Source organism: Uloborus diversus, chromosome 8 (assembly GCF_026930045.1).
Source record: "Uloborus diversus isolate 005 chromosome 8, Udiv.v.3.1, whole genome shotgun sequence".
In the NCBI taxonomy this organism is placed as follows: Eukaryota; Metazoa; Arthropoda; class Arachnida; order Araneae; family Uloboridae; genus Uloborus; species Uloborus diversus.
In genome coordinates this window covers 60730008-60755923 of record NC_072738.1, presented here as the reverse complement: position 1 = coordinate 60755923, position 25916 = coordinate 60730008, and the positions used below count along the sequence as shown (strand labels likewise).

The window sequence follows — 25916 nt, the reverse complement described above, 5'->3', positions numbered from 1 at the left end:
GATGTGGTTCTTTTTCTATTCCAATTTTAAGAACAAAACTATCATAAGATGGACGAGTAAATTACGAAATTATCATAACGTGGAACCGTAACATGGGCACAAGCCAATAGGCGAGATACGAAATTATCATAACGTGGAACCGTAACATGGGTACAAGCCAACTGGCGAGAAAATTCACCATACATTATTTGTAAATATGCAGGCGAACCAAAAGACCTTTCATTTTTTCTATTACGGGCAAAGCCACTAGTTACTAATATTAAAGTAGTGCATCTTATTTCGCTGAAACGGATATCAATATTTTCAAATTATTTTTAAATCGCGCAATTTGCCCCCTCTAAAAGTAAAATTTATTTTTAGTTTGAATTTCTAGTTCAATTCCGAACTATGTTTTGCATATCCAATCACTGGAACACACTCTAAATTATTATTTTTAGCATTGAAGCAGTGAATTTTATAGCGCTGAAACAGATATTTATACTCTTTCAATTTCGAAGAGCTGGGCCTGGCATCAGGCAGTAGTACCAGCGAAGAAGTTTCATACATTATATTGGTTGCTCCATTAAAGTAAATGGACTGAATTTTCTAAATAATCATAGAAGATCTGATGCTTGTAGCTTCAGTTTTATTTGTCCGGGAAAATATTTCATTAAGCTCCCTTATCCAATGATTAACAGAGGCATGGAAAGAAATGCTTTGAAAATGAAATTTGTGACTGTGACATTTCTAACAATCATAATATCTACTCATCCAAATTAAATTCATTTAACAATAATTCATATATCTTTTATTGCAAGTACCTACTTGGTAATAACATCTAATTAAATGTGTTATTATTACAGCAAGAAAAATGTCAATGTTCTAACGCTCAGAAAAAATTGAAAAATATGTTTGAACAAAGCGGGTCAAATCTCCCTAGTTTCCCTCTACCATAAAAGAATTTCCAAAAACAACATGTACAATTTCTGACGTGTGACATTTATTAAACAAATTTATTGTTTTTAATTATAGTAATATAGTTTTAAAACATCACATCATAAAGTAATGTGTGTTTGTGTGTGAGTAATAGAAACTAAACACTTTTATAAAGAAATTTTAATTTCTATATTTGATACACAGATTAGTTCACAAGAGAATCTCCTTAGATGCAATTTTAGTCAAAATAAAATTCAAAATATCACTTTGTTCGCTAACTTCATTCGGAATCTTGTATAACTTCCTAACTGCTTTGATGTCGCAAGATTCAGACACTTGATCGACCGAGGAAAGTTGCCCTTTGACACAATTTTTAATTTGATCACAAATAGTTTTGCTCTCTTTTCCAAAAACAACAAAAATGGCCGACGTGCCATTCTCGTGAGCACCAAAAGTCCTGAGGGAGTCTCTAATACTTTTGCTGGGGAATAAGTTGTACAGAACTTCAGTGAAAATGGATTTGGTTTTCATGATTTTGTTCTGTTCGTTGTATAAGCTGCGGTGAGAAGCTAGTAAGAGCTGGCTTTTGTCGTAGATGAGCAGTGGATTAACGACTGCAGCTTTCAGACAGTTATTTGCCAAGAGATCTTTTATTTCCTTCATGTTTTCGATGTCTTGGTAAAAGAGGAAAATAACTGTGAACTCGGATTCTTCATCCATCTTGTCAGAAATCAGGTTCTTTCTCTTCAGATAAATACTAGAACCTGGGTAAAAAGGAAAATCGTATAACTATATAAGCAGGTTAAAATATAATGTACACAGTGTTACCCCCCCCCCCCCCCCCATTTTTTTTAACATTATGTTAGTTATAATAGGATATTTGTTACACAGAGTAAAGCTTGAAACCATGAGAGCTATAAACATTGGTGTTGTTGTGCCACTGGGAGATGGCAGACAAACAGGTTAGCATATGTTTTGCAAATTAAATTTCTTAGTTATACTACTGTTTGATTCTTTGTATTTAAGTATTTTTATTGACTGATAAGTTATCAGTGATAACACGGGTAAACAAAACTTGACTTTTTGTTTTTTTTTTCTTACATGTAAAGTTAATATTTTAGTTGAATACACTCACGGGAACATAAAAAAAATAGTAAACATGTGTTTACTTGGTTCTTATTTATTTTTTTCCATATGGAGAAAATGTGCTTATGAATTATTACAATATCAGTTCTAGAGATGACACGACACTAAAATTTTTAATTAACATGTAGAATATTACATTTTACACGGCAGAACACACTTTAAGTGTACTTTTCCCCACCTCACCCCACCTTTTAGCGTGTGGGCTTAGGAGGACTTATAGTGTACTAAATCAATTACATTTGTACCTGTTTTATTTATATTTTCACTGTAAAAACAATTCAGAAACGTTCCTGGTAATTAATTGGCAGCTGATGTGCCCAATTTCTTCCAGTAACATATCTGAAATTAACCTTGAAGAAGCGCGAAATCTCCCCTGTTAAAGCCCATCATGTCTGTAGAAAATTGAGTAGGTTTAGTGTAACTGAATAGAGCCTTCCTGATTTACCAAGAAGGCTCCATAAAAATTAGAACGACCAGGAAGGAACCTATGCAAGAAGGAACCAAGCATATCTCTTGCCTGCAATTCCTGCCTTGCAAAGCTGAGCTAGCCATTGACTCTTTTGCTCTCTTTGGGAGCTTAGTCAATCTCGACATGCCGTACGCAACCTTAGGCCGATACACTTAATAAATACGCTCATTCAATCTTAAACTGGTAGCTAAAAATATTTTCCACAACAGTGAAAAGTCTGCACGCGTGTAACTTAACGATTCAGAAAACTTTTTTGTGAATATACTTGTTTTTACGGGGAAATAGGTGAAAACGTGTGAAATCCCGACACGTTCCACGGAAATAGCCAGTAACGTTTCGGAATTTTTTTAGTGTTCGTTCAGGAAGTTCTCTTTTAATTGACTAGTTGTAGTCGTCAATCAATGCTTCCCAGAATAATAGAAATTACTTTTATTTTCTTCATTCGTTTACTTTCACCAAGCGCGAATCCAGTGGAAAGGGGGGGGGGGGTTTCATGACCTCCCCCCGCACTTAATTGATCAAATACAACCTGCAACTGTATTTTATCATGACCTTGCGACTTCGATTTGAAAAATATCAGGGGGGGGGGGGCAGGCCTTCAAACGTTTAATCCTCCTAACACCGCCAAAAATTGTTTAAAATTGCCTGTTTGAAACTTCACTCTCGAAAGGTTTTCGGGAGGGAATTTCGCATCCTGTTCCTTCCCCTAACACAGTGGCGGATACCATGTTGCAATAGGGAAGTTGTCGATTTTTCAATTTTATTTTTATATGATAGAGTAACATGTAATGAACATCATAGGTGAAAAAGATTTTGCGATACGATAAGTAGTTTTTTTTTTAATTAATTTTTAAAGTTCAAGCGCTTGTGACGTCAAATGGCATAGGAAGTGACGTCATGCGCTCTTTCGATAGGGGAGAAGCCGAAGGTCACGCATTCGACTTCGAAGACGAAACGTAAAAGGCTTATCTCCTCGCATTTAACTCATCGCATTTCTGGAACATTAAACCTCTCATCCTCTCGGAAATATTCGAATATCATCATTGATGTTACTTGAGGAAGATTATTTAGATTGTGCTTTAACGAATCCGGTCTCCATAATGTGTTCAAAAGGATTATTGAATTTCTAAAAAATAAAAATATCAGCGCGCTCAAAATGTCCCTAGCGAAAACAAGGGATCTTCGGCGGAAGGCTGCCCATTCGCGCCCTGTGGACGTAGGCTCGTGACGTTTCAGAAGAGCGCACTTTTGCGTGTGGATTTTTAAAAATTCATTAAAAATCAACCACGGTGTTTTAAAATTCGGCGATGGTGAATTTTTTAGTTTTGAGGGTCAATGAACAATATCCAATAGCCAAAATATGAACATTTAATAGGTTGCGACTTTCCTATTGCGAGGGTTCTCGAAGAGAATCCAAAAAGGCAGATGAAAAGTATTTTACGTTATTTATGTTCGTTTCTAAACTCAAAGCTGTAAATTCGCCATTGCACCAAAGTCATCAAAGATGGCCTACACTTCGCGTTTTTAGGACTTTAAATCCGAAACATTGAATGTATAGAATTCCTCAAGAAAACCCTTCAATTGTATTCGTGGTTGATGGGGAAAAATCTCAACTTTTTTTTAAAAATATAAACTTACGCGCTCGTTGATTCCGTTTGTCCGAAAGTCTTATGGTCGGTCGCTAACAGTTACCAGGCGTAGCGTTGCTGAGATGACCAACCTATTCTCCAGACCTATAAACTGTACAGGTGGTGCTACCATATACCGCGCCCAAATCGGGCTCTTTCTTATTTAGGGGGCCTCATTGACTCAGGAGTCGCTCCTTTCTGCTTTAAACTCATGCTGGCTACATGAATGGGGCTTGAGTCTCCCAAGTGGCATTAAAAACAACAACAAACTGCGCCCTAAGTCATCTCGATTGATAATACATTTGCCTTAAAATATAGGTATCAAATTTTCAGAGTCAATTGTGTAAAATTTTGTTTTGAAAGTGTCCTTGTCTTTGTGTCTACTTCAATAATGATCTTTTTATCGTCAATATTATTTTCCACATAATTTTCATTATATACAAAAACTACAATATTTGGAGATCTTTTAAATTTCATACAAACCCAATATTCGTTAAGCAAATTAATATGAACAATTATATTTATAATAGATTTATACGTGGTTATTTCAGTTTCAACTGCGGAAAGATCCAAGTTTTATTTTTTGCAAACAGGGAACATTTTTCTTAACTGCATAGTTCCTGATGGACCTTTTCTTTGGTAATTTTTTAGTAAAGTATGTTGGCAGATTTAAGAAAATTGTCGGAATTGCCTCATCTTTCAAAAAAGGTTTTCCCCGAGGAATCAAAACTTCCTCACCATTTATAATAAGCTTAAAATGCGTGTCAATAAAATGTTTTTCGAAATACAGAGCACAAATTGAGCAATATTTATCAAAAACTTTATCTAACCTGGGAATTAACGAATTCCACTTTAGTTTTTCTTCATCTGCTGGAGCTTTAAAAAGCGTAACTTTTTCCTTGAATGTTTGGTATCCACTTTTGCACTCTGGTACGAAACAAGATGAAGCTTTACTTCCAATGCTCAACTTTGATGCCTCCATTAAAAGCCTTAAACGCTGTTTCATGAAATATTCACGAAATAAAGGTAAAAAAGAGAAACGAGGAACTAAATTGTAACAAAATCCCGCGTCTACTAATGTAAACACCACGAAATTAAACGTGCACCTCGACTGCACTGCCCTCTAGCGGTTTTCATACATTTGTCTTCAAGAATCCCAGGGAAAAAAGCGCCGGTCGGCACATTACTCTTTCTAGGCACTGTACTCGGACTATGCAGAATACGATGCTTCCAAATTTTTTTTATTACATGAAAATTTTTTTGAACATCCACAGCAGTGAGTTCTATACTCTAGTTTTATGCCGAAAAATAAGTGAAAAAATTGTAAAATAAACCCTTATAAAAAAAAAAAAAAAAAGGTTTTGGTGATTTTTGAAATATTTTAGAAGAGAATACCCTCGTAGGTCTCCCGACTTGGTCTAAACGTTCATGCTTTTGAATTTGACACGTCTCTGCCAATATGATTCTCCCTTCCCCTCCAAACCCTTATATATTATTTCTGTAGCCTGTTTTTGGTTTCTACGCGAGATTTTCCTCAATTCTTGATCGATTTCTTTGATTTACACCTTATTTTAATGCTTATCGTGCATGCTACTGACGAAAAATAGATCCACGGTCTAAAAAATTTTTTTTTTCGGGCAAAAACACCTGTTTTAAAGAACCAGAATGAGGTTTTCGGTTAAATTTATAAGTTTAACTTGCACTGTTACCGACAGAGCTGAATAGCTTGATCGGCAGAGCGTTCGACGGGTAACCAGGAGAGTGCGTGTTCGGGCCCACGTTCGGACAATCTGCATCAAAAAATTAGAAAAATATCGCGCATTACATGAACAATGAATAACAAATATGAGAGAATACATGAGATAGAAACGCTCCTAGCTGTTATGAAAACTTGATGCAACACGTAGCTAAATTGGTACTCAATTGTAGGTTTTTTTTTTTTTTTTTTTTTAAGCTTTGGCTCCGGTAAGAAAATTAAAGCATAATGTAAGCGAAAATATAAGTATCAGGTTTCAGATTTCAGACTACAATGGAATTATTTTTTGTTTAGTAAAATATAATAACTCATATGTTGAAATATAGATTCTTTTAATGAGTTTTTGACTCTTTGTACAAATTAAAAAAAAAATTTACTACCTCAATTTGAAAGGTAAAATAGATATTTTTTCTTCTTTTTGCAAAAAAACCAAATAGCCTATCATTTTTACTACATTCGAAAAGCTACGCTTAAAATAGAGCATAGTTCAATTTATTTTGTATTTTAACCGTGCTGTTAAATGATGAACACGTGCTGCCATCTAAGCCATAACGGTTCAAACAGCCTGCGATAACAAATTGTAAAAAATTTCAAAAATAAAAACACTTCTCGGCAAGAAAAAAAATTTAAAATTAACCTGTGGTTTTTTTTTTTTTTTCCGGTAGAGCGTTCGGCTATAAACTGTTTGAACTTCGGGCCAGTTCGGGCTGTCCGACATAATAGCAAATTTGCATTAATATTACGCATTACATGTACTCATAACATACAACAGATAACACACGTAATAAAATAAATGCAGTGGGAATGCTATTTGGTGTTTCGATTCCTTTATGCAGGCTACAGTTGACTGCTAATCGAAGGGTGTTCTTCCCTTTTTTTTAAAGCTTTGAATCCGTCCAGACCACTGAGCATAATGTAAGCATCAAAAAAAAAAAAAAAGTATTAGATATACCTCAAGGGAATCCTTTTTGTGCAGAAAAACATTTTCATTGTATGCTGAAATGTAGATTTTTCTAATAGCAGTGTTTGAAATTTGTACAAATGAAAAAATACTACGCCAAATTAAAACTACGAGTTTCATAATCTTTAATTATGTATTCGAATACGACAGAAAACATTAAAATTATTATCAACTTCATTAGTGAGAAATCATTTTCTACTCCTCTGCTTTCGACTGAGGAAAAAAAAAAAGCGTTTTGTCTAAGTTCGAAAAATTACACTTAAAAAACGGACTCAGTTCAACTGGTTTTAGTTTTGAATTTTAAGTGTTCGATTAAAAGAAAAACAAGTGCGGGCATTTAAGCCGTGTAGGTTAAAGAAGCATGCTATGGGAAATTGTTGAATATTCGAAAATAAAAACACTTACTTTTTCAATCGAATTTTTTACATCTCTAGAATGTTTGTTTCAATCGCTACGTGAGATCTTCCTCATTCTTTAATAAAATTCCATGTTTTACGAATAATTTTAAATCGTATCATGCTGGCTAATGACAAAACATAGACGCATGATCTTATTATATTTTTTTCGGCAAAAAGCTTTTTTACTGTGTTTTATTACGCATTCCTTCAATGAATAGCATTCGAAAAAGAAGGTGCAGTTGCTAGATTTGTTGGAGCGTCGTACTGTTAATCAGAATGGCACCAGTTCGAATTCGTGCCGCTAAATATTTCTTTAATGTTTCTTTTTTTTTCCCGTCAGATGCTCACATGGGCAGGACTGTATTTGCCACAACCTGTTTTTTCACACGCAAAATTACTGATTTTTCACGTCTCACTCAGCCACACTTTTAATGATATTTATATTTGCATTGAAAATACGTACAACCAAAAGGGGAGCGATGATCAAATTATCACAAAGTTGTATTTAACGAGGTTTTGTTACTGATGTCTTCAAATTACATGCCTTCTCTTGTGCGCTTACGTTTTTCGGTTTTTCTTCGTAATATTCTTTCTTTGAAATTTTTAAAGAGCGAAATACCTTATGAAACGATTCGAAGTACAGTGCGGAGTTCCGCACGGGTCGACTAGTAAAAATAATGGCTATGAAACTGTCATAAACTGAAAAAAAGTGGGGGGGGGGGCGTCATTTGCAAAAAGTGGGACGTGTAGGGGAGAAATTGTGGTCAGATTTGGATTCAAGGGGTTGTTTTACATAATAATCAGCAAGAATTATGTCAGAAGCATTTTGAAGGTATTTTTTTGCAGCACAGTGTAATTTGAACATGCCTCAATCAGTTCTTGAAAATCGACTTTTAAAAAGCATTTCAAAAGCAAAATACTTCTTTTTTCATTAGTATGTCTCCACCTTTAAGCTGGTCACGCTCTTTTTGTCTACTGCTGAGAGTTGCCTTGAATTAAGTCTGCTATTGTGAATGTGTGCAATGCAGCATCGTGTAATTAGTGGGCGAGTCATGAGCCGACTCCCGACAGAGCTGATTTTTGCACGTTTTATTAAGAAATCCTCATACTAACCATTCAAGCATATGAAAAAAAAAAGTTTAACCAAAAATAGTGGGGCGGACACAAAAAGAATAATTTTCGGCTGTGTCTTACATATGCTACCCTTCTTTACTCTTCAGTGGGATCCTACATTTGTTTGCGCCCTACGGAATTGACGTCAATGGTAGACGATGAGGGAGTAAGAATGAGTTGTTCAAAAGTGAATTTGTGTTGCATAAAAAAGTAAGAAGCTTAAACCGTCGAGGATCGAAGTCTAATTCATTGTTCCATGTCAAATCAACCAAAAAAAAAAAATTCAAATTTACCATCTCAGATTTTCAGGAAAATTTCAGGGATTATTCTGTTTGACATTTTAAATTCAGATCTACTTTTTAAAAAAATTAATCTATTTTGGTTAATGAGTTATTAATCTTTTAAATCTGTAAAAAAACACGTTTTTTTATTCATCTGTTGCGCTTAAAAATGCTATAATTTTAGTTGTATGGGGTCAATACAGTTGGTTAATAGCTCATTGTAAAGAGAATTGCATGAGCTTTAATTTGACATGCAACTTGCATATTTTTCTTGCATTTTTAATGTTTTTTTATTTTTTTAAATTTTAAATTTTTTTAAGTTAGTGTCCTTTAAAAATTTTGAAAAAAATATATGTTTTTTAATATGTTTTAGTTGATTTATCCTAAAAACTTTAGAGTGGGGGCATGATGGGATCAGCAGTTATAGCAAATAATGCAATGGTGCTACTTAGCATTTTTGTTTAAAAATTAAAAAAACAGTAAATAAATAAAAAATACTTTTTTAAATGCAAAAAACTATTTTTAACAATTTAAATTTATTTCAAAATATACATGTTTTAGTTCTCTTTACTAATATTTCAAACATTTTGTAGTAAAACTATGATGGAAGTGTTCTACAGCTTTCACTATGGCCAGTAACTCCTTTCTGGTGACGCAGTAATTTCGCTCCGACTTTGATAAGCATTTGCTCCAGTAAGCGATGACATGTTCATTGCCGTCAATTTCTTGGGATAAAACGGCTCCGATGCCCTCGTTGCTCGCATCAGTGTCCAGGATGAAGGATTTTTCAGGCTGAGGATAGGCGAGGATAGGCGTTGATGTTAAAGCCTCCTTCAGTCGTAGAAATGCATCTTCGCATTCTTTGGACCATTCAAACTTTTGCTTGCTCTCCATCAGCTTATGCAAAGGTCTTGCAATGTTGGAAAAACCCTTCACAAACTTCCTGTAGTATGTGCAGAGCCCCAGGAAACTTCGCAGCTGATGGATGTTTTCGGGACGACTCCAACGCTTGACCGCAGATACCTTTTCTGGATCGGTTTGTACACCCTCAGAAGAGATGATGTGACCAAGGTAGTTCACTTCCCGGCGGAACAAATTACATTTGGACGGGCTTAACTTCAGATTGGCTTCCTTAAGTTTTTGCAGCACCTTCCTAAGATTAGCCAGATGCTCTTCGAAGCTGCGTCCCACGATGATGATATCGTCTAAGTAGACCAGACAGGATTCGTAAGAGAGTCCTCTTAACACTGTCTCCATAAGACGTTCGAAAGTAGCTGGTGCATTGCAGAGGCCGAAGGGCATCACTTTAAACTGCCATAAGCCTTGTCCAGTTGTAAACGCTGTCTTCTCTCGGTCATCAGGGTGTATCTCAACCTGCCAGTAGCCGCTCTTCAAGTCCAGGGTCGAAAACCACTAGTGTCCGGAAAGAGTGCCCAAGGTGTCGTCTATCCGTGGAAGAGGGTAACTGTCTTTCTTGGTGATTTCATTCAGCCGTCGGTAATCGACACAAAATCTGGTGGAGCCATCTTTCTTTCGGACCAAGACGATGGGAGAGGCCCAAGGACTGGATGAAGGTTCGATTACATCATTCTCCTTCATCTCTTTCAGGAGGGTCTCAACCTCTTCCTTCTTGGCGAACGGTAGTCGTCTTGGATGCTGTTTATTAGGTGTGTGTTCTCCAGTGTAAATCCTATGCTGCGTTAAATTCGTACGGCCAACATCCTCCGATGTAGATGAAAACAGATGCTTGAAGTCGTCCACCAATTGTTCCGCAGCAGTTCTTTGATCTTTCGATAATGGCGCACTCCCAATTAACTTCGATGTCAAGGACTCGGAAAACACAGTCTCGGGGGAATTGATTCTTCTAATGACGCAGTTTCTGGAGTACAAGTTGCCAACACTTCACCTTTTCGGATATTCCTTGGCCTTTCACTCACGTTGGCGACTCTTACAGGAATTGCATCCTTAGAAAGGTCCACAAGCGTAGATGCCACCAGCACTCCCTTTAGGCTATTGCTTAGGTCAGGGTATTCAATGAGTCCAAATCGAAAACTATTGCTTTCTTCAATGGAGCCAGGTATTAATGATTCTGACCTTGAGGGAATCCATAAATCTGTTTGGGTTATTATTTGATGAGCAGATTTTACATCATTTTCAACGTTGAAGATGGCTATGTCTTCTCTCATCGAGTTCAGTTCATTAGTCTTGAAGTCAAGGGTGAAGTCGTATTTCTTTAAAAAGTCCAATCCCAGAATGAAGGGGTCTGTGATAGCAGCAACGAATGCCGTATGATGGTAAATGGCATTTCCAAACACTATTTCCAAGTCCACTTCACCTTCAATCTCAATTTTGTCACCTGTCACAATCCAAATTCACGAGCCACATCTGTCCTAATGATTGTCACATTGGCTCCAGTGTCGACAATCAGTCTGCAGGGATTCCCATTTACATGTGCGTAAATGAAAAGTCCATTACTGCCGCTACTAGAAGAGGAAAATCTGCAGAGCTCTGGTGGTGGTGATTTCCTTCCCTCGCGTAGCTTGGCGAGTCGGACAACTCCTTCGCAGGTGCCCTTCACTACGGCAATTCCAGCACTTCTGCTCTTGTTTCTTTTGGGATGTTATGCTGTTCAGATGTCTTGCCAAGTCACCGAGTTGTCTCTCAAGTTCAGCGAGGTAGGACGACCTGGAATCAGACTCATCAGCTTCCTGAGTCCGGATTAGATGGCGATCCATCCACACGGGTTGCTTCTTGGGCGGTCTCGTATCTCATCGCATAAACCAAAGTGGATTTCAGGTCGTTTACATTCGCCATCTGGAGGGCCTTCTGGATCTCCGGATTCCGAACTCCGTCGATGAAGTAGTTGAGAGCCAGGTTGTCTCGAACATCCGCAGGACAGTCGCAAAAAGCAAGATGAGACAGTCTCTCGACGTCCGCCGCTAGCTCTTGCAGGGTTTCCCCGGTTTTCTGGAAACGGGACTTCAACTGGAGTCGGCTGAAATCTCTCTGGTACTTCTCACCGAAGCGAAGCTCCAACGCAGATGTGAGGGCGGCGAAATCCAGGCGCTGGCTGTCCGGAAGGGTCTGAAGAATGTCCGCTGCGTCACCTCTCAGGGATGCTGCAAGATGGCAGGCCTTGGTAGCAGAGTCCCATCCGTTCGCTTCCGCCACTATCATGAATTGGGTCTTGTACACCTGCCACGAACTTTTCCCATCAAATGTGGCCAGTTTAATGGATGGTCGAGCAACAGATGTGGGAGCGCCAAACTGTACAGAGCTACTTTCCGCGGTCGCCAATCTCCTTTCCATGTCTTTAATTATTTCTTCCTGAAATGAAGTAAATTTCTTGTCTTCTTCTTCCAACTTATTTTCCACATTGGCGATACGCTCTTCCACAGTATCAAATTTTTCTTCCAGAGCATCAACTTTATCTCCCATGGCGGTTAATTGATTCTCCATCATGGTTTTCATCGACGTTAGGTCACTTTTAATACACACTCCATATAAGCCATATACTCTCAAATATTTTGTAGACATATAGTGTATACCCTCAAGCTTCAAAAATTTTCATTTATAATTCAAATTCTATCATCGCATTTTTAAATTTTCCAATAGCAAAAATAATATATTCATGTTAACCGCATTTTCCGGCAAGTAACGTTATTTCTTTATATTTGTTAACACTTAATAAAACAATGGCTTACGATCGCATACACATATTGTGAGTACATGGATTACTGAGAGTATACCCTCAGAAAAATCGATGGGAACATCACTGCGTCATCAGATAAGGCTTAGTAATTAGTCCATTGAAACCATTTGTTTTCAAACAAACAGTTCCTATTTGTTTGAAAACGGAAATGGACTCGAACTTTTTTTGAACGAGACTGTTATTTACTCTATGCGGTTTTAAATTGATTTTTCTATTTCATACTGTGAATTTTATCCGGGTAAAGATCGGAATGGGACTATTCGGCGCGAAACCCATTTCGGCGCCGCTGGTTCGGCGCGACCCATTTCAATACGACCTGTTCAAAAATCGAAATTTTCTGCATACAAATATGCCAAACATTGCTTCAAAATTCAAGATATCTTTTGTTTTATAAGCTTTGAAAAAAGTTTTATGAAGTAATATTTTTAAAGATGTATTTTGTTTTCTTATTTATTATTAGTTGATAAATATAAGTTTAAAAATATCTTCATAATTTTTCGAAGTAGATAAGTTAGGAGACAGCATTGACATTTTTCTATGAAATTTAAATATAAAACTCATTAAATTTAAATTGATTTTTTTTCGTTGCTGATCTTTAGTTTGTGCACTTGCTTAAATATCTTTTCTGTAAAAAAATAAAAACTGTCAACTAATAATAAGATGAATTTTTTATATTTGTCATTGGAAAAAGTTAACGTGTTGAGAAAATCACCCGTAACCCTGCTCTCTATAAAGTTTTAAGTTGTGTAGCGTGCTTTGAACACAGGATAGACAAAAAAAAAAAAAAAAAAAAAAAAACCTTATAAAACCACAAGAAACAAATAATATTTATTATGTAAGGATTATTATTATATATTGCTTTTAAGTTTCATAAAGACTAATATAATGAATAAAAAATATTTTAAACTTTTTTAAAAATTAAAGTAAAATATTTTGTCTTTTTAGTTCCTGTAACTGTTTTATAGCACTAAACTGTCAACTAACTATTTGGTAACAAAAAAAAGCAATAATAATAATAAAAAAAAAAACAATAATAAAAGTTAAAAAAAAAAGTAATTTGCAATAAACTTATAAATTAATTACAGAAAAATACTAGTGTTTAGAACTAACTTTCAAAAGTAAATGATTTTTTAGTCAATAAAAAAAAAAAAAAAAAAAATCAAACATTGCCTTAAACTAACCCTGATGTCCATACATGGGTTTGCAATAGTTAAGTCGAGCTTTTAGGTTAGTTTGAAAAGTGTTTTCACGTGAAGAAAACTTATGAAATTATTTCCAATAGCTGCTACAACAAAGAAGTAATCACCACAGAAACACAAAACGGCTCAGCATTAATTTAAAAAAAAAAAAAAAATTGACGAAGAGGTAGGACTGGTACTGGCATTATTTGCTAATTTTGTAAGATATTTTCCTTTATGTTGTCGCAGTAAAACATACGTTTATCACATATGGCCCCTGCCCCTCTTCCCCACCGCCACTTTAATTTTTAAAATAAATTTTAACTAGCTTCTAGAGCGCCAAATTAACATACTTCTTCCAGAAATTTTTTTTCCTTCTTTGAACTAAAATGTCTAAAACTCACAAAGTTTAGAATGCAAAAATCTGGCGCCGAATCGGCCAGCGCCGAAACGGCCGCGCCGAATCGTAACAAACCCGTAAAGAAGATTCAACAGTCAACTAACATTTTCCTTTTTTTGATTGAACTCCTCATTTGACCTCCTTTAAAAATTCAATTTTTGTTGAAGAATTATAATAAATAACAGTAAGAAGCTAGGCTCCGAGTCATTGCACGCAGTTAGAGATAAATTTTGTCTTGTGAAACTTTCGTTGAGGACTGGAACAGGAAATTCTGCTGCCAGGTCACTGACTAGCTCGAAATTCCACGAATTTCATTGTTTTTACTTGTTTACTGCTTTTCCTTGCCTCGATTGAATAGTTGAACACACATTCTCACTGAGGTATCGAGAAAGAAGACAATAATTCCTGAAATAATTACATTTTCTCATTTCCTGAAAACCGTTTTTTTTTTTTTTTTCCAACAGCGACTTTTTAAATCGCAAGCCATTTCCGACTGTTTTATTTCATTTGAAGAAAATAAAAACATCGAGGAAACTGTTAGTAGTTAGGTTTATTGTGCAGCCATTGAAGAATCATTTCCTTAATGGATTTCTGAAATGAACCAATTGAAATCGAAATTCCAGAAATTGTAAACCGTGATGGTTCGACGTCTAAAAAGGAGCGATGATTTGAAGACTAAGTTCAGAGCTGCGCTAATTTGAAACAACAGTAGTTGCAGTATATTGCATACAGCTGAACCTATTCAAATATTTTCATAGTTTCTTTGAAAATTAATAGAATACAATTTTTAAAAAGAAAGAGAAAGACTTTTGAATATTTTATATTAAAAATAAATGCAATACAATCAAAAGCAAAAATAAATTAATCTAAATCCTGTATACATTGATTTTACATATCAGTTTAAAATAAGAAATATAGTTCATCACTTTAATTTTAAGAAACACGCACAAACTAAGTAGCATAACTTATTACAGCAGAAAGCAATGTTCCTCAAAGAATGCTAATGTAAACAATCTATCTCAGTTTTAAAAAGTCAACTAAAAACCTTGGCACTCAAATGGACATTAAATATGAAAAGACCATACTTGGAAAAGCTGAACCCCACACATTCTTATAGTGCCATCAGCAGGTAAACCTAAACGGCAGTATATATGAGTTTTAGAAATATCCAAAGAAACGCATTTTGGATTCAATTCTAAAACGATAGAGAAATGTTGGGATTAGACTTTTTTCTTTCCAAATACGCAAGCTTGTAAATAAAGCGAAAGTACAAAGCTAACGTACAAAAAAATGCAACAAAATGGAACATTTGCAGTTAATGCCTTTACTTGTTCACGGCAGTATTAACTTATGTTTAAAAACAAGTTATACCAGATCTTGTTTAAATTTATTTCAAGCAAAATATTATTTAAGAAAATAAATAAATACTTTTGCGTAGGTAAGTAAAAATAACAACGCTTTACTGAACAAAACCTGCAGATTACTGCATAAATCTGCTTTGCCATTACAAGGAACACCTTTTTTAATAAAAAAAAAGAAAAAAAAAGGGCATTTGGAGGAAAAGACATCCGCTTTTGTCGAATGTCTTTTCATCCATAAGCTCACTTCTGTAGTGAAAAAGCTGTTCCTTGTAACGTCAAAACATGTGCATGCAGTAATCTGCAACTTTTGTGAAATAAAACGCTGTTATTTTTAATTAAAAAATAATATCTTTGCTAGCAGATGATAAATATCCAGTTAAAGTAAACGTTTTTTATTGACAAACAATAAATACTTTTTACTAGCAGACGATTAATATAAAACGAAAATAATTAGTTTCGTTTGCAAACGATAAACATCCTGTAACTATGTTATTTTGGCATTCAAGTTATTGAAATTAAAAGTAGTATCCAATTTAAATTTGAGAACCAGTTATTAGAAATTAGTGTTCAACGTAATTAATTCACAGGTAAGTGCCTACAAACGGCTCATACTGCAGTACATTAGCAGAAAAATAGGTAAAGATTGTAATTCTAAAGAAACTCCATTGCATTCCTGGGTACAAATTATCAAATTTGAACTCTCGTTGCAACCGAACTAGGGACTATGCAGCGAAACTGCTTTACCTGGGCTTATACCTAGTGATAATTGACCTATATCTAGAATTTTGTCCAAATGTATGACCCCCAAGGTCGTGCCGTTTGGTAGTCAGCTTGAATGAGATGAGATCTGCCTCTAGCTTGGTTATTGTCTATTCCTGACTGATGAATGCATAACAAACACATAACTGCATTCTCCGGATGAGTTAACCGGGCTGTCGGTATAGTGTGTATATGACGTTATCAGTGTTAGAAATAAGCTGTTGTTAGTCATAATTTTGCGACCAAAAATTCTTATTTACCCCTAGTTTTCTAACTTTTATTTATTTATTTAAACCCCACCAATCACCACCGTACCAACCCCGGTAAGGTTTAACCGGATGCGATGACTGGGGGGAACATAAAAGATCACGAGCAACACTCGCTGGAACAATTTTGATAATTACAAAAACCAATAACAATAATAAGATAACAAACAATAAAAAGAACTAAATAAAAAGAACTAATATACAAGTGAAGAAGCAAAATAAGACTGGGATGGCTGGTAAATTTAATTTTGGTTTTTTTATTTGGTAACTTTAGGAGTCAAATTTGAAGACTTTATTTTTAGATCACTTTGAAGTTTTTTGCAAAGCTATTTCTCAGAATTTATACGACAGTTCAGTGCAACATGGCTTCTGAAAGAATAAAGGTATTTTTTTAGTCGTATGTGGTGTGTCGAACCCTGTACGTATATATTATATAACACAAACAAATTGATATATTAAAAATGTTTACTTTTTACCATCATAGAACAATAAAAAATGAATGTTAAAAACAATTTCATTACAGATCAAGTTGCAAAAATATTTCAGGTGCATGTTTTTGGGTTACATGTCTTTTAGTCAATGCACAAAGGCATGAGATTGATGTTTTCAACATGATGCATTGAACATAATTGTTTTACTTGAATAATAAATAAAATATTTATATTAATTGAATTTATTTTAAAAAAATCTCCTAATACAAACTTTTCTAAGTAATAATAATTTCCTTTACAGGATGGAGTTACCATTCTAGAAGTAAACTCAAGAGTAGCACAAGAGATCATTTTTACCCCACCCACCCTGATAGCAGTTTTGTCTATTTATTTGCCGTAATGCACCTAACTCAATAAAACGTCTATTCATTAGTGCTATTTCATCACTATGAAATATTATAGGGAATCGAATCTTCAACATCTAAATTTATGGTATCATTCCTCTGATAAAATAAACAAATCTTAAGGTCTTTTAAATACTTAAAAAATTAAATATAATATACATATGTACACAAATTATGATCTAACCAAGCTATAAATAAAGGGTGATTCAAAAACCAGGCAATCCATTATAAAATATATTATTTTTTGGATAGCTATTATTTTGAAATACAAAATAGTTTGACTGGTTTGCAACACATATTGTTCAAAATGGGACACCATTTTTATTTTTCTATGTACCTAAACACTTTCGGTAGTTTGAAGTGTGGCCAACAGGTCCACCGAGAGCCAAGGCAGGCAGGCCCCTTCTCAGTTTGGTAGCAGGCCTCCCCCATAAAACTTATACTACTCTGATTCCTCCGAAGAGCTGTATCTATAGTTTCCAATAAAGCCAATACTGCCTCTAGTTGGCTCTGGTGTTCAAGATGGTGTTTTGTTTGCATTAAAGAATTTTCATTGTTGAATAATATTTTTCAACTCATTCATTAAAAGCCATTGTTAATGCCTTTAATAATAAGCTTTTGAATGTTTCTGCACCCAATCAAGACAGTACTCTTTTGATTAACATCTAACTTTTCAAAAATTGGAAAAACCAGAGATTGGAGAAGATCGTGTCCATCTTGACTGGATGGGTGATGAGTGTCATGATATGGACAATGTGAAGAGTAAAATATAAAATACCCCTTCAAAAAACCAGAAGTTTAATATCAGATTGATTTATCATGTCGGCTCTGAAAGCTCATATAGGCTACCAGAAAGCTTGGAAGCAATTGAAATTTCAAGATTATTTTGTTCGTACTGCTCAAGAATTGAAAGTTTCTGATTAAATTAAATGATTAAGTTATTATTGACGGTTAAAGTCATTTCTTAATGGAAAGGGCATTGAAAAACTTGATTCTAGGTTCTTCACAAAGGAAAACTTTTTATTTTAATCATAAATTACAGTCAGAACAAAAAAATTTGGTCTGCTGAAAATCCACTTGTCTATCATAAAAAGTCTTTGTAGTCGACAAAAACTCCTAATCCTGGCAAAAAAACTATCTTGACCACTGGTATCAGTTAAAAACCTATTTGGAGAAAATGCACCTTTTTATTGGGTGGATATCATGGTTGACAAATTGCTGTTAGGCTAAAAAAACAAAGTTCAGAAAAGATTACTGATCTCGCATTTAATTTGTAGACATTAATGTTCTGAAAAAGGTGGTTTTAAACAATTAAAATTTAAATTTATGCTATTTTTACAATAACAAACCAAATGTTTCTTGGGGGTAGTGTCCCCCTCCTCCAACTACAGCAGTGTTGACCACTCATTAGAAACTAATAGCTACTGGAAGCGTCAGTACTCATAGAGAATGAAAATAACAATGCCATTTAATTTTGAAAATAAATAAAGCTGGTCACAAGCCAAAAAAATTGTTATTAAAATTAATCATTTTATTTTAAGAATAAAATATTTTCCAATAAGTTGGCAACTTTTGGATCACCCTATATGATTAAAGTATAAATAATTATACCTTTTAAGGAAAAAAGTTTTAAAAAAACAGACATTTTCTTCAAAGATGGAAAATTAATTTGTACTGTGGAATGAATTGTATTTGAAGACATGATCAACTAAACAGCAATGATTTTGTCATGTGGAGTGAATGATACAACTATGATTTGATGTGCAATGCATAAATGTGTAACAAAACCAGAGGCAGCCCATGGCCTCAGGGACCAGAGGGAGCCTGTGGTTCAACACGTATTCCAATCCACCTTTGACTCTCATGCTTTCAGATAACTTTTAGCATGACGGTTAAAACACCAGCCTTACATGACGAAGGTTTGAGATTCAAAATCATGTTTTTACATACAACCATCCTTCACATTGTATATTACAGGTCAATATAAAGTTGCAGTGATAAGTTGAGTTATAATCTTGACAATGTGTACTTCTATTTTGCGAAAGTATTTCATAAAACTCAAATTTGAACCAATAATACCCTTTTCACTGAATTCTCCAAAAAAAATTTTTGAAAAAAAAAATAGAACCAACTTCAAAATTGCTCTAAAAAGTGAAAAATAATTTTATTCTTTAAACACCATCGATAATGCTTTTAAACATAATTTTTGAAGTTGGCGCAAAAACAAAACGTAAAATCCAGTGTAACCATGCTTCGTTCATATCTTTTTCAGATATAAGCATCCAAAGTTACGAATGAAACATTTATATCGTTAGTCAAATATGCTGTTATCAATGCATAATGTATGTGGTAGTGAAGAAACTATGCCTGGTAAATTTATAGTTGTAGTTGAGTTATGGCTGTGAATGATCTTATCTATCCTTTTTGCGCCAACTTCAAAAATTATGTTTAAAAGCATCATCGATGGTGTTTAAAGAATAAAATTATTTTTCACTTTTTAGAGCAATTTTGAAGTTGGTTCTATTTTTTTTTTCAAAATTTTTTTATTTCATTCTTTTTAGTGTAAATGTAGGTATTTCAGGAATAGTAAGAAGTTACCATCACGAAACTTCGCCTTATTTTTTTCATAAAAATGCTCCATACTAAAAAAAAAAAACTATAAACACGCATTAAATTTTAGGCGATTGGCACTAAAAACTTATGTTTGTTCCTCTCTGGAATTCATGTGTAGTTAATTTAATTATAACCATTTAAGTATTACGTTTTCCCTAACTAGTTTCCATTTTACAGCATACAAGTTGCTTGTTATGCAATCCTGTATTTTCTTACTTATCCCTGATCATCTGTTATTGGCATAGATGATAACGATAAAAATACTACTGTGTAGTTGAGGCAAACCAAATGGTAGCATTGTGAAGGCTAAACAGATCCTAATCACTGCATCACCTCGCTTCCAGGTTAGGTTTACCCCCACTATGAAGCAATAGCACTGAAGAAGGGAAGATTTCGATAATTCACATAGGATTACTATAAATCAGCAGGATTACCAAAATCAAATCATTTATGCCAAAAATGAGACGACAGCGCCAGATTCCCGATTATCGAAATATCCCCCTGAAGAAACTTGATGCTTGCTTCAGAGAAGCCTTCATTCAAAATTATCACTACAATTACTATTAATGTTACTGTCGTATGGCACCAAACTTTCATAACAATGGGTTTTATCTTACTACTACTATATATGCGAAAGTTTGTCTGTATGGATGTATAGATGTATGGATGTTTGTTACTCTTTCACGCAAAAACTACTGAATGGATTTTGATGAAACTTCACAATAATATAGCTTATGCATCAGAATAACACATAGGGTAGTTTTCGTCCCATTATGGGGGCAAAACCCCCTTAGGGGGGCAATAAAACACAATTTTCGTATAAATTCTCTAATATGGGGATGAAAAAATACTTGCACATATTAACATTATATGTCCATCGAAAGCTCTGATTTATCTGCTGAAGATGGCACCTGTTCGAAATTTCTAAGTAGAATAAAAAACGAGTTATGAGCTTTTTAGTTCCATGTTCGAAGGCTTTCCTTAACTCAATACAATATTTTGTGTATCATCTCAACTCCCTGTCGATAACGACTATTGTTGTATTGTTGACTATCTTTGCTTTTCGTGACTGTTCAAGGCTTTTCTCAAGTCAAATCTTGAAGTAAGATTTTTGCACAAGATTGGCAAATAATACATAGATTTGGCTGATTTTTTTCCATTTTAATGTAACTTTGAGGCAATTAATGGTTTTTTTTTTATTTATTTGTATTGACTGGGTATTTAATCGATCAGCTGGAATCTAGCCAAACTTTTTTTGTGGAATCATTTCAATAGCTAAGGCATTTGGCATTTTTTTTCAACTGTCGCTGTTTTTGAAGCTAAAGACTACGCAATACTGTTTCTCGGTTTTCACCATGTAACCAAATATCGCCATTTCTTTAATATTTCTTTCTTTAAATTTGTTAACACGTAAAATAATTCGACAACTAATTCGCAAATTCATAAACAGCGCAAAAACTTCCATTACTTTGTCTTTGCACACAATTTCAAACAATTGCCAAATTTTTGCTGTTTATTGGAAACATTTCGGGTAGCATCATTGTTGACCCTATTTTGGGACGATTTCTATGGTAAGAAGTTACACATTATACAATAATTTAGATTGCCGGTGTAGCGCTGGATATTATCTATTTGATGGAGATCGGGATTATAAGGGAACTGTTTCACTTTATTTAAGAATAGTTGACCTCACTCGAATTGGATTTTTTGGGAATTACCCAAACTGACTTCTTTACAACTCCTGAACGTTTTCGTGATTTATTTTTTGTGATTTTTGGCTTTCTTCTCACTTTTGCCAACATTTCATTTATTCCCTTTACCCCTAATTTTCAGTTTTAATCATACCTTTTGATACATTTAAGGGGGCAGGCAATTTGAAATGTCGGCGAAACTAGAGACAAACAATGTTTTGGTAACTATTTGACCTCTGCCTGTAATGACCATTAACTTGAATCAATTGAAAAAAAACTACATCAACGTAAGCGAAGCCGCGGGCAAAAGCTAGTATTTAATCATTTAATAGGGAAATTGCATGAAATTTGTTGTTTTTTGCCCATAACTTTTTTTCTAAAGGACAAATATGGTCAAGCAAAGTAATGGGACCTAAGTTGAGCCATCCCCTATCCATTAAAAAAAGAATCATCAAAATTGGTTCACTAGGTGAGACGCTGTGAGTGGACAAACAAAAAAAAAACATACATACGGTATGAACTGATAACCGCCTCCTTTTTGAAGTCGGTTAAAAAAGGGCAAACATTGCTCAAGTTATGGATCTTGTCAGAGCCACTCTATAGGTTACTTATGTTGAAGAAGGATTTATAGTCAGCTTGGTGTAAGATATGAAATGACTCTCTGTTTGCTTATTTGTGCAGTCAAAATCCGTTAAAGTAAAATAAATGCCATTATCAGTCAGATAAAGCTAAAATTTAGTGTTTATTAAATCAATTGTTGAAGACAAACAGAAAAAAAGATTAAAATAAATAAATAAATAATAATTAAAATAAAAAAAGTAAGAAACATTCTGAGTATCAAACATGATGCAAGAAATTTATTCTTCAATTGTAACAAATTTTGTTTGATACGATTTTGTTGTTTGATAAACTTAAACATAAGTTTCGTACCTTTGTTTGTTTCATATTGGACAATTCAGTGTAATTACCTGTTTTGTTTCCTATATTTTCTGTGCAAAAGACACAAAAAAAATTTCTGTTCATTCAGAAATGCGCGTGGAAATTGGGTTATACAAAACATTTTGATATGTATGTGTGTATGTATGTATGTATGTATGTCGTTAACAGGAACATGATGGAACAGTTCCCATCATGTTCCTGTTAACGAGGTTTGACTATAATACATATGCACTTTCTTAACCAAGAATAAAGTGTTCTCCAACATTGAAAATCTTTAAAACCAGCTTTAGTGATCAATCTTTTTAAGTCATCACACTCCACAAGGTCAAACTGACTGTGAAACCAGTATTGTAAAAATATTTTCGTCCTGCAACTAAACAAAAAAATTGCAAAAGTATCGAGCCAGATTGTTAGCATATAAAATCGATCTTAATAACACATATTAGTCACTCCTAATCCAGATACTGAACTATATTTTTGAATTAAGTAGAAAACCACAGTTGGGATCACCTAGGAAGTGGCGAAACTAACTACCATATAGAGCATTTTCGATGAGGATTCATTGGAGAGCCCTTTGGACAATGAAATGTTGAGGCAAAAAATTCGGAATTCGAAACAGCTCCATTAACTCTCAGTTCAGGGTAATTATGGCTGCTCTTGGATAATACAATTCTCATATCAGGACTAATTTTTGAGCACCAAACAGATGCAAAAGAAATAAAAAACATTTGATCCGAGGTATATTTTCTAAAAAAACGACTTTTTCTGGCTAGCCCATATTCTTTTTCTTTATGCTGCTTGTAAGCTAAAAAAGCCATTTTTAACCCCTCAGAATCAGCTACATTTTCATCTAAAGTCCGGAGCCTTGCTTCTTGGTCGATACTTAAGTTTTTGGAAGAAATATGCTGCTCTTTAAAGCACTGCGTGCGCTCATTGTATATTTTTACAGAAGAATTAGACCACCAGTCTTCTAAACTGCCTCTTTTACCTCTACGACAACCCTTACTGTCAAATCCGTGCATCAATTCATGGCCAATTATCGAGCCGATAGCGCCAAAGTTCAGAAACCATGGACCGCCAGAATAATAGAATGGTGGATGATACATTGATAACGGAAGAGCTAGAATGTTCTTTTGAACAACATAATAGGCACTAACGTCTGTAACAGGTCTTGGTAAAACCCAGTCCGTTTCGTTATTAGATCTTTTGAGACCATGGACCATCGTAGAAAATAAGTATGTTTTAATACTTGTAAATGTTTCTAAAAGTGATCTATTAGATACAGGAGGAAAGTTTTCATACAGGATATCAAACTGTGTTTTATTGTTTAAATGATTTTCAAACCCAGCAATAACTTGCATATTATCTAATTTAAGTAATGCTGCTTGCTTGGTAGCAGTATCGAGCCAACTTGAGGATTCAATTATTTTTCTGAAAGAAGATTTTACATTTCTAATTAATGTGTGACTCTCTGCGATTCCAGATTTGTGAAATTGAGAAGAATTCTTCACAAATAAATACTCTAAGCTACACTCATAAACATCTTTAACATGTTCAAAGCACATATTCTTTGTTGCATTTGCTTTCTCCTGTGCTGAAAAATTAGTTCTTTCTGCATATTTCTTAAAAACACCTGGAATAAGAACGTATATGTCTCTAAGAACAAACCAACCAAATAAATTTGCCAAATCACGCTTGGAAAATGTGTTGGATTGAATAATGCTGATAACATGCTGGATGAAAGAAAAATCTTCCACTAGAATTTCATCATCAATGGATATCTCTTGATTAAGGTCTTTTAAACTCATGATTAGCTGTAAGTGCTGTAAAAGATCAAAGCTACTTATATTTTCTCTGAATTCCTTTACAGTCATTCTTATTGTTGAATGGTTAGTATTTGCATAAGACATCATATTTTTCCACTTTATTTCAGCTTTTGACATTTCTAATATTTCTTTAATAACATCCCTCGAATTCAAACTTCTTGACACGTTCAAAGTTTCAACCAACATAAATAACATGTCCCTAGCTGGAAAATGTTTTAAAGATTTTGAATCATCTTGTGAAACAGTTGGCTTTCTTAAATAAATAATATTATGGGTAGAATTACGGTCATCAATTGTAGTAGAAATGCTTAAAACTGGATGAATGTTCAACGTTTTCAAAAGATGAGCACTAGCTCGAGCCCAATCGAAAGAATTTCCATTCCATGATTTACCATCAAGTATGGGCCAACCACCCATTTGCCCTAGATAACTCTGCACAAAATTCAAACCTTCATCATATCTGTTCAAATTAATACACTTTTTGTAAAACCTGATTGCGTCATTTACAATTCTAGGCATGTTTGAGCTATAAGGAGTGTTTTCAAGCACAGTTTTTACTTTCGAATCAATGAAGTCCTGTAATTTATTGAAAGTTGTTACTTTTTCTTCATCTTCAGAAATGACATTACTTTTGGCCCACATACCACATGCAAATTCATAGAAATCAGCACAAGGATTTGTAGAAACATTTAAAGATTTCTGTAGCGAAAAATAGATTTGCGATCCTGCAGCGCAGTCAAAAACTCGGGTGTTTCTTCTTCTAAATGGCAAACACGTAGTACAAACAATTATAATTAGAATGATCAATAAAACAACTGCAGCCAACTTCCTCTGGAGGGACACTCCAAAAGACTTTTTAAACAAACAATATAAATCATCATTACCCATATTGACATATTTAACCATGTTGTGAATTCTTTTATTCTGTCAAAATCTGAGTCTTAAAGCCTTTAAAAACGCCAAACTGAAAACATTGCGATCAAAACACAAACCAAGCATTTCGAATTTAAATCACAAACGAGAAGAATCTCAGAGAGAACTCAAAACATTGAAATAATAGGCAATATAGCATCACACAACAACATACCTATTATACTTACAATTTCAAAAAGAAAGTGGTCAGGCAACCGGGAATTGCGTTTACATGATTTACATTATACAACCGGATGTTGTCTTCAAACACTTCCGGTAAGGGAATCTCGCTTTTATTTCAGTTCATTTCTTTGATCATGAGGCGGAGGGAGCTGGAATTTAGGGAATATTCATTTCGAAAAATTGGAGCATTTTTCAAAATGAATGATTGAAAAAAGAAAAATCAAAGCACTGTAATTTTACAAATAAAACTTTAAAAAGCTCGCAGTCTGTCCATCTTGCGCACCGCATGTTAAATTAGCAGATTTCATACCGGAGCATTCGCTCTCTCTGTTTAAAGCATGGAGCTCTATGGTTTAAAGAAGACTGCGTGACAAATATCTTGCCCTCGGAAAGTTACTGCGACCTCTCAAAAAAGTTTTTATTCGGCTAAATATTGTCTAACGTATCAGCAAGCTTGGGGACAGACTGTAATGCAAAATCATTTTTTTAAACAATATCTCTTTTGTCCAGCTTAGAGTCCCTGGGACTCTAGTCCAGCTCTAGTAGTTTTGCCGCGCCAGGCAATGTTAACAAA

The 25916-nt window shown here is 34.5% G+C and overlaps 2 protein-coding genes across 3 annotated transcripts; both read right to left on the bottom strand.

Annotated features, from left to right (window-relative positions):
- Window positions 1-1120: 1120 nt before the first annotated feature.
- Window positions 1121-25472, bottom strand: LOC129227427 (EKC/KEOPS complex subunit TPRKB-like). Of its 2 annotated transcripts, none has more exons than XM_054861985.1 (2): window positions 25348-25472; window positions 1121-1679 (listed from the first exon to the last, which is right to left on the bottom strand). In XM_054861985.1, the coding sequence occupies exon 2, from the start codon at window positions 1633-1635 to the stop codon at window positions 1126-1128; it is 510 nt and encodes a 169-aa protein (XP_054717960.1). In that variant the 5' UTR covers window positions 1636-1679; window positions 25348-25472; the 3' UTR covers window positions 1121-1125. The 2 variants fall into 2 exon arrangements, with proteins under 2 accessions (XP_054717960.1, XP_054717961.1); XM_054861986.1 differs by having other exon boundaries at window positions 25335-25425.
- LOC129227426 (endothelin-converting enzyme 1-like) lies at window positions 22581-24410 on the bottom strand. The gene has a single exon (XM_054861984.1). It carries the CDS (start codon window positions 24362-24364, stop codon window positions 22952-22954), a length of 1413 nt encoding a protein of 470 aa, XP_054717959.1. The 5' UTR covers window positions 24365-24410; the 3' UTR covers window positions 22581-22951.
- Window positions 25473-25916: the final 444 nt, after the last annotated feature.

What these genes read in the sequence shown, in the direction of transcription:
- LOC129227426 (XM_054861984.1), bottom strand. Translation starts at nt 24,364, where the DNA reads ATGTCAAAAGCTGAAATAAAGTGGAAAAATATGATGTCTTATGCAAAT.
- LOC129227427 (XM_054861985.1), bottom strand. Translation starts at nt 1,635, where the DNA reads ATGGATGAAGAATCCGAGTTCACAGTTATTTTCCTCTTTTACCAAGAC.